We start from the raw sequence: 10,928 nt of genomic DNA, 5'->3' as shown, positions 1-10,928 counted from the left end.
ATGTATGTATATATATATATATATATATATATATATATATATATATATATATATATATATATATATATATATATATATATATATATATATATATATATATATATATATGATTTAGATAAAGAAAAATTGGATATCAAATTGGGGAGGAGGAGTATGGAAGAAGTGAATGTTTTCAGATACTTGGGAGTTGACGTGTCGGCGGATGGATTTATGAAGGATGAGGTTAATCATAGAATTGATGAGGGAAAAAAGGTGAGTGGTGCGTTGAGGTATATGTGGAGTCAAAAAACGTTATCTATGGAGGCAAAGAAGGGAATGTATGAAAGTATAGTAGTACCAACACTCTTATATGGATGTGAAGCTTGGGTGGTAAATGCAGCAGCGAGGAGACGGTTGGAGGCAGTGGAGATGTCCTGTCTAAGGGCAATGTGTGGTGTAAATATTTTGCAGAAAATTCGTAGTGTGGAAATTAGGAGAAGGTGTGGAGTTAATAAAAGCATTAGTCAGAGGGCAGAAGAGGGGTTGTTGAGGTGGTTTGGTCATTTAGAGAGAATGTATCAAAGTAGAATGACATGGAAAGCATATAAATCTATAGGGGAAGGAAAGAGGGGTAGGGGTCGTCCTCGAAAGGGTTGGAAAGAGGGGGTAAAGGAGATTTTGTGGGCGAGGGGCTTGGACTTCCAGCAAGCGTGCATGAGCGTGTTAGATAGGAGTGAATGGAGACGAATGATACTTGGGACCTGACGATCTGTTGGAGTGTGAGCAGGGTAATATTTAGTGAAGGGATTCAGGGAAACCGGTTATTTTCATATAGTCGGACTTGAGTCCTGGAAATGGGAAGTACAATGCCTGCACTTTAAAGGAGTGGTTTGGGATATTGGCAGTTTGGAGGGATATGTTGTGTATCTTTATACGTATATGCTTCTAAACTGTTGTATTCTGGGCACCTCTGCAAAAGCAGTGATGTGTGAGTGTGGTGAAAGTGTTGAATGATGATGAAAGTATTTTCTTTTTGGGGATTTTCTTTCTTTTTTGAGTCACCCTGCCTCGGTGGGAGACGACCGACTTGTTGAAATATATATATATATCTGTATATATCTATATATATATATATATATATATATATATATATATATATATATATATATATATATATATATATATATATATATATATATATATATATATATATATATATATATATATATATATATGAACCTTCAGCATATATATACTACAGTGACAGAGATATTTATCTCTCAGTGTGTATAACACTGTATACCCGTGTCCAGTGAAACATGACACATAACATGTATAGTCGTGTCGTAGTGGATAGCAACATGTATAATGTCATAGAGGAAGATGATAGTGACATGTATACTGTCACAGTAGAAGGTGATAGTGACACCAAACATGATCAACTGACACTATACATGATCAACTGACACCATACATGAGGTTCTGACCCCATACACGAGGTACTGACACTATACATGAACAACTGATACGACACATGATCAACTGACACCATACATGATAAACTGACACCATACATGATCAAGTGACACCATACATGGGCGACTGACACCGCACATGAGCGGCTGATACCATACTTGAGCGACTGACACAATATATCATCAACTGACACCATACACGAGGTACTGACACCATACATGAGGTACTGACACCATACATTAGGTACTGACACCACACATGATCAACTGACACCATACATGATCAACTAACACCATGCATGAGGTACTGACACCATACATGATCAACTAACACCATGCATGAGGTACTGACACCATACTTGATCAACTAACACCGTAGATGAGCGAGTGACACCATACAAAAGCCAGTGAAACTATACATGAGGTACTGACACCATATATGATCAATTGACAACATACATGATGTACTGACAGTATACATGATCAACTGACACCATACATGAGCTAACGACACTGTACATGATCAAATGACACCATACATGATCAACTGACACCATTTATGAGCTAGCTACACCGTACATGAGCGGCTGATACCATACATGAGCTACTGACACCATAAATGATCAGCTGACATCATGAATGAGCTACTGACACCATACATGATCAACTGACACCATACACGATCAACTGACACCATACATGATCAACTGGCATCATACATAAGCTATTGACACTATACATGATCAACTGGCACTATACATGAGGTACTGACACCATACATGATTAACTGACACCATACATGATCAACTGACACCATACATGGGCGACTGACACCATACATGATCAGCTCTCACCATACATGATCAACTGACACCATACTTGATCAACTAACACCGAAGATGAGCGAGTGACACCATACAAAAGCCAGTGAAACTATACATGAGGTACTGGCACCATACACGATCAACTGACAACATACATGAAAAACTGACACCATACATGATCAATTTACACCATACATGAGCTATTAACACCATACATGATCAACTGACATCATATATGAAATACTGACACAATACATGATCAACTGACACCATACATGAGCTAGCGACACTGTTCATGCTCAACTGACACCATACATGATCAACTGACACCATTTATGAGCTAGCTACACCGTACATGATCAACTGACACCATGCATGAGCTACTGACACCATAAATGATCAGCTGACACCATGCATGAGCTACTGACACCGTACATGATCAACTGACACCATACACGATCAACTGACACCATACATGATCAACTGGCATCATACATAAGCTATTGACACTATACATGATCAACTGACACTATATATGAGGTACTGACACCATACATGATTAACTGACACCATACATGATCAACTGACACTATACATGATCTACTGACACCATACATGAGCTACTGACACTATACATGAGGTACTGACACTATACATGATCAACTGACACCATACATGATCAACTGACACCATTCATGAGGTACTGACACCATAAATGATCTACTGGCACCAAATATGAGGTATTGATACCAAACATGAGGTACTGACATCATACATGAAAATGACACAATACATGACATACTGACACCATACATGAGGTATTGACACCATACATGAAGTACTGGCACCGTACATGAGGGACTGACAACATACATGATCAATTAACACCATACATGAGGTACTGACACCATACATGAAGTACTGACACCATACATGAAGTACTGACACCATACATCAAGTACTGACACCATACATGATCAACTGACACTATACATGATCAACTGACACCATACTTGATGAACTGACACGATACATAAGATACTGACACCATACTTGATCAACTGACACCGTACATAAGCGACAGGCACCATACATAAGCCACTGACACTATACATGAGGTACTGACACCATACATGATCAACTGACACCAAACATGAAGTTCTGACTCCATACATGAGGTATTGACACCATACATGAGGTACTGACACCATACATGAGGTATTGACACCATACATGAGGTGCTGACACCATACATGAAGTACTGACACCATACACGAGGTACTGACACCACACATGATCAACTGACACTATACATGATCAACTGACACCATACTTGATGAACTGACACGATACACAAGATACTGACACCATTCTTGATCAACTGAAACCGTACATAAGCGACAGGCACCATACATAAGCCACTGACACTATATATGAGGTACTGACGCCATACATGATCAACTGACACTATACATGAGGTACTGACACCATACATGATCAACTCTCCCCATACTTGAACACCTGACACCATACATGATCTACTGACAGTATGCATGATCAACTGATACCATACATGATCAACTGACACCATACATGATCAACTGACACCATACATGAGGTACTGACACCATACATGATCAACTGATACCATACATTATTAACTGACACCATACATGATCAACTGACACTATACATGAGGTACTGACACCATACATGATCAACTGTCCCCATACTTGAACACCTGACACCATACATGATCTACTGACAGTATACATGATCAACTGATACCATACATGATTAACTGACACCATACATGATCAACTGACACCATACATGATCAACTGACATCATACATGAGATACTGACACTATACATGAGGTTCTGACACTATACATGATCAACTGACACCATACATGAGGTACTGACACCATTCATTAGCTAGCTACACCATACATGATGAAATGATACCATACATGATCAGTTGACACCATACATCATCAAATGGCATCATACATGATCAACTGACAGCATACATTAGCTACTGACACAATAAATACTCAGCTGACACCATACATGAGGTACTGACACCATACATGATCAACTGACACCATACATGATCAACTGACATCATACATGAGCTACTGACACCATACATGATCAACTGACACCATACCTGATCAACTGACACCATACATGAGTTACTGACACTATACATGATCAACTGACACTAAACATGAGGTACTAACACCATACATAATTAAGCGACACCATAGATGAGATTATGATACCATACATGATCAACTGACACCATACAAAGGCGACTGCCACCATACATGATCAACTGACACCGTATATGAGCGACTGACACTATACATGAGTTATTCACACCATACATGATATACTGACACCAAACATTAGGTACTAACAAATAAATGATCAACTGACACCATACATGAGGTACTGACACCATACATGAAGTACTGACACCGTACATGAAGTACTGACAACATACTTGATCAATTGACATCATTCATGATCAACTGACACCATAAATGAGGTACTGACACCATATATGAGGTACTGACACCATACATCTTCAACTGACACCGCACATGAGCGACTGGCACCATACATGATCTACATACACCATACTTGAACTGCTGTCACCATACATGGTAAACCGACACCATATATGAGGTACTGACACCATACATAAATAAATGACACCATACATGATCAACTGACACCATACATGATCAACTGACACCATACATGATCTACTGGCACCAACCACGATCAACTGATCCAATACACGTGCTACTGACGCTATAAATGATCAACTGACACCATTCATGAGCTAGCTACACCATACATAATGAATTAGCACCATACATGATCAAACGACACCATACATGATCAGCTGACACCATACATGAGGTACCGACACCTTAGATGATCAACGGACACCGCACCTGAGCTACTGACGCCATAAATGATCAACAGACACCATACATGATCAACAGACACCATACATGATCAACTGATACCATACATGAGATGTTGACTTCATACATGGTCAACTGACACTATACATGAGGTACTGACACCATACATGATTAACTGATCCCATAGACAAGATACTGACACCATATATGATCAAATGACACTATACATGACCTACTGACACCATACATGAGGTACTGACACCATACAAGATCAACTGACATCATACATGGGGACTGACGCCATACATGATCAACTGACACCGTACATGAGCGACTGACACCATACATGAGCTATTGTCTCCATACATGATCAACTGACACCATACATGTTCAACTGACACCATACATGAACAACAGACACCATACATAAGCTACTGACACTGTACTTGATCAACTGACTCCATACATAATCAACTGACACTATACATGATCAACTGATACCATACATGATTAACTGACACCATACATGAAGTACTGACACCATACATGTTCAACTGACACCATACATGAACAACAGACACCATACATAAGCTACTGACACTGTACTTGATCAACTGACTCCATACATGATCAACTGACACCATACACGATCACCTGACACCATACATTAGCTACTGACACCATAAATGATCAACTGACACCATACATTAGGTACTGACGCCATACATGATCACCTGACACCATACTTGATCAACTGACACTATACATAATCATCTGACACTATACATGATCAACTGACACCATACACGATCAACTGACACATTCATGATCAACTGACACCATAGATGAGCTACTGACACTACAAATGATCAACTGGCACCATACATGATCAACTTACACCATTCATGGGCTAGTGACACCATACATAATCAAATGATACCATACATGATCAACTGACACCATACATGCGCTACTGACACCATAGATAAGTGGTTGACACTCTAAGTGGCACTGTCTAGCACTTGTCTTGGGTCATATCGTTGTTGTATATTAACACAACATTGTTCAATAATGTCAGATCTAAACATATGTTGAATTTATTACAATATCGTGTTTTTTTTCCTTTTGACATTAAGCGTCAATTTTTAGTATTATTTAAAAGAAAGCCCTAAACTAGTATGTGTCATACTATACGGGAACATACAATTATTAAAGAACTCATAGTTAAACATTGGGAAGTTTAAGTCAAAGTCATTAATCACAATAGCATTCATTTTACGTAAATAATTCTAACTAGTAAATATGTAATTCACCATTAAGTCAGAAGAGGAAGATACACTGTCACTTTGACAGGCAAATATATCACGTTTAAGAGGCATTGTAAGACATCTTACATATGGACTTCCGCAGGATCAGTTCCAGGTAGAGGGATAACAAGGAGTTGAGCAAGTACTAATGTAAATAATTAAAGGGGTGGAGTGGTAAGCCAGTGGAAGAGCTCCGCCAGATGACCAAAAGCTCCAGCGGTGGGTCATCATATGACTAAGACCCGCTGAAAATAAGTAGTATAAAATACCGACACAATGGAAAAATAAACACATAAGGAGTATAAATTGATCCTTTATTGACAACGTTTCGCCCACACAGTGGGCTTTATCAAGTCACAACAGATCTGTTTGTGACTTAATAAAACGCACTGTGTAGGCGAAACGTTGTCAATAAAGGATCACTTTATACTGCTTAAGTGTTTATTTTGCCACCAAGACCCGCGTCAGGAAATACTTGTCCTGTTTCCTGTCGAATTGTACTTAGCCAAAGTGGGCAACTTCGGTGTCGGACGTTACTATGTTTTACTTTAACACAGAACCAATCCAGGACTGGAAGAGCGCTAAAACTGTTGGGGTAATACAGCGCCTAGGAAATGGAAGGCAACCAGATTAGATCCATGAAATAGGCAGGACAGCACCAGTTTACCAGCTCAATACTCCTTCACCGGCATCAACAAGGCTCTCTTGACTATATATGCCTGTTAGTTACATTTACAGTTTTGTGTTGGAGGAGATATTTACATCAACCATCACCTCACTCTGTGTTTTAGTTCAATAAAAATGGATATTCATATTTATTCGTTGCTACAATGTGGATGGATTTGTCCAGTTTTGTACCATTGGTCAAGTACTGATAAAAATTCCATTCAAAAGATTTATTGACAAGCACATGAGATAAATACAACACTAACCCCAATACCTTTGTTACAACTACATTCTTTATAACAAAACATCTCACTACAAAGGAAATTGGTTGCTCTTTTGTGTATTATAACAAATATCTGCTGATATCTAATAATAATAAAATTATTATGGCCCTAACACTGAAAGTTACAACTATTATTAAGAATGGACATGAAGAGCGTTAGAGGATGATTTCAAAGCAAAGTTTGGTGATAATCTCACACATTCTCTCATACTGTGTGCAACCCCTCCACAACATGCTCAGTGAACATGTAGCTCTCCATACAATAACTGGTAAAAGGGTGCTCTTCATGTGCATCATTCAGAATAAATTTAACTGATAAAAGAGTGCTTGGGTGATCTTGGAGGGTGTGGCACCAGCTTCAGGAGTGGTCAGGTGAAGGTGTTTATGGCACATCTGAGAGTGTCATAAACGCTCCCAGGCGAATGTTAATACTTTACTGCCTAACAGACTCTTCAGGGAAGTTGAATCCGCAGCCCCAGGTCTTCTGCAGAAGGTCAATCATTTCCGATTCACTCAGAGTGCACTGGTTGAAGACCTCGGCGCAGACGGCAGCGTTGCGAGTCTTCATGCCGATATCTGTGGCGTAGACAAAGGCAGCGTTGTAAGGAGTAATCTTTTCGGCGCTGTTGGTGAATAACTTAGCTAGAAGTTTCTCCTCCAGGGTACGGGATGTTTCCTCCTTCGTCTGCAGTTGGCACAACATCTTACGAATACATCCGTCTTGGTCGACTTCACTCACGGAGGACAACAAAACATTCTCTTCTTCCCGAGCTGGATCATCAACTGAACGCTTCCCAAAAAATAGTCCACTTCCAAGCTTGACTGCCAATAAGGCCTGCGGGATAACAAATTTGTGTTATATTATCCAATACTTCCATATACAAGTCATAAATTATTCACAGTTTCTTCCTAAACAAAATGATAGCATGTAAACTTTTGTATTAATGTTTATAATACCAGTTACTGTAAAGAAAATCATTTATGTTACTGTAATGTTCTGTGCAGAATCTAGTACATGTACTTAAATTTTCAAAACTGCTAATATTAACACATTTAACATTAATAACAGCATGCATTGAACAAAACGTGAATAGGTGAATCACAACATAATGCTTCACTTTAAGTTTCCTTTGCATAGTAATTCTGGCAAACTAGGTGTGTTAAAATCAGAGCAATCCTGTGTCAAAAGCGCTGGACTGCTCCCTATTCTTCTGTATGTTACGTACATCATTACACTGCTGCTTTTAATTTTGTGGCAGTGAACTATAGTGAGCGATAAATTTTATTATTATTATTATTGTTATTATTATTATTATTATTGTTCATATAGAAGTGCTAAACCCTTACGGGTTTAGCACTTCTACATGGGCTGCTTCGCTAGGCAGTGCCACTCTACCCTACTGACTGCTTCGCTAGGCCTGGCCAGACAGTGCCACGCTATCCCTACTGGCTTCTGTGCTAGGCCTGGCCAGGCAGTGCCACTGGCTGCTTTCTCGTATTATAGTTATTTTATTAAGCTTAACTGACCATGTTATCTTATGTCTTTTTTCCTCAGTGAAAATATTGATTGAAATATTGCAATATATTCCATGCAACACATCTGCATATCGTAATGAATTATTTGAATTATACCGTAATGCGAGAGCAAATAGTATATTGTAACACATTGTCAAAAAGTGTAACATTTTATATTGTATTAACATGCATTACAGTGTTAAATTACAAAATTATAGTTATTTAAAAGACATTTAGAGTTTATATACGTCACTGTATTGTGTAGTAGTATTAGAGTTATACTTTGTGTATAAGTATATTATCTGACGTTATTATACTATACACAGTGAGGTGGAAGTTACCTTGAGGGCGACCAACCCGAGCAATGGACCTCCGAAGAAGGCACTCTTGACAGTGGTCCAGCAGGCAAGGACCAGCACAACAGCAACAATACCCACACGCATCTGCAACAAACAATACCACCAACCCACCATTAAGAAAAGCTTAATATATAAATGGTTATCTAATGCTTCCAAGATTTTTTGAATCATGTTTCTTTATCAGAACTAACAATCATGAACTGTAATTTCATAATAACTATAATAACTAAGACTCCCAGCCTGGAGTTATTAGAACGAGCATTAGCAAACCTGACTCGCATTAGACCTAACAGTCCCTTTCATAAAAAGAATAATAGCATCCCTTCGTCAGAATAAAAATTAAAACAACTTTAATTTTCACCAAACAGGAATATTTAATCTTCACATCATTTAGGATTAACTTTCATGACGTTCACTTGCGTCATATTGCGATTCATTAACAACTTTCCATTTAATTATAGTTAAAGTTCAGAACTTTAATTTCAATCAAAACTAGCACTCAAAACCGCATATCATAATTTACCAAAGTTACTTTTCATCATAATATTAACAAATTTCATTTCCTTCTAAAACAAGCATGAACATTCCCATCTTCTCCAAAACTATCACTGCCATCCGTATGTTCACCAGAATTAACAGTAACAACTTCCTCTTAACCAGACTTAATTTTCACAACTTCAACCTCAAAGTAACATCCACAACCAAACAGTCACAATGTATTAACCAAAACTATTGTTGACATCTTTCACTTTCGCCTCAAATAAGATCTACAAGTTTACTTAACCTATTATATAGGGCTAATCTTCGCCATTACTACCACCTGACAAGTTCACCTTCACTACTGTCACTTTCTGCACTCTTCAAGAAGGTTAACACTTACTTTCAATAAACGCTTTCAGTAATTTTTTTTAAGAACTTAATCACCAACATCTGTCAATTTAACCTTTCCTCCCCCTAGCAGATGAACAGAATAATACTTATATATAAAAATTGTTTCAAACAAAATCAAGAAACTAAAAACAAGGTAATGAAGAATTAGCCTGGTGCTCTAATCTAATTCGTTGTCAAGGAGAAATTGGGAACACACGTACCTTATCTTCGTTGAATGGAAGTCTTGGGGTAAGTGTAGTGCCGGGCGCCCGTCCAGGCATTTATACCCTCTGGACAATGTCATGGGGAGGTCACACTGTGTCTGCAAACGTCCCTTCCTGGAAGTCCAAGGAACCAGCGGACAAAATCACCAGTCATGTAAACCCGCCCCGACCGCACCAGCAACCTTCACCAAGGACTTGTAAGACAAATGACCTTCATACATTTCTCTTAGCTGGTGTGAACCCATGCATTGAGCTGTTAATATATGAGAAGTGAACAGTTACTGTGGGAGAGATGACTAAGCTGTTACTGCATGAGATGTGACTAGGCTGTCACTGTATGAGAAGTGACTAAGCTGTTACTGTTGCGCAGTGACTAGGCTATTACTATGTGAACAGTGACTAGACTTACTGTATGAGAAGTGACTAGACTGTTATTGTATGAGCAATGACCAGGGTGTTATAGCATGAGCAGTGACTAGGC

At 38.6% G+C, this 10,928-nt stretch overlaps 1 protein-coding gene across 1 annotated transcript; it reads right to left on the bottom strand.

The window, feature by feature from the left end:
* Nucleotides 1-7,411: 7,411 nt before the first annotated feature.
* LOC128684042 (uncharacterized) lies at nucleotides 7,412-10,519 on the bottom strand. The gene is made up of 3 exons (XM_053770188.2): nucleotides 10,445-10,519; nucleotides 9,336-9,437; nucleotides 7,412-8,314 (listed from the first exon to the last, which is right to left on the bottom strand). The coding sequence occupies exons 1-3, from the start codon at nucleotides 10,502-10,504 to the stop codon at nucleotides 7,913-7,915; spliced, it is 564 nt and encodes a 187-aa protein (XP_053626163.2). The 5' UTR covers nucleotides 10,505-10,519; the 3' UTR covers nucleotides 7,412-7,912.
* Nucleotides 10,520-10,928: the final 409 nt, after the last annotated feature.

Source organism: Cherax quadricarinatus, chromosome 3, assembly GCF_038502225.1.
Source record: "Cherax quadricarinatus isolate ZL_2023a chromosome 3, ASM3850222v1, whole genome shotgun sequence".
Lineage (NCBI taxonomy): Eukaryota > Metazoa > Arthropoda > Malacostraca > Decapoda > Parastacidae > Cherax > Cherax quadricarinatus.
This window is presented reverse-complemented; position numbering and strand designations above follow the sequence as displayed.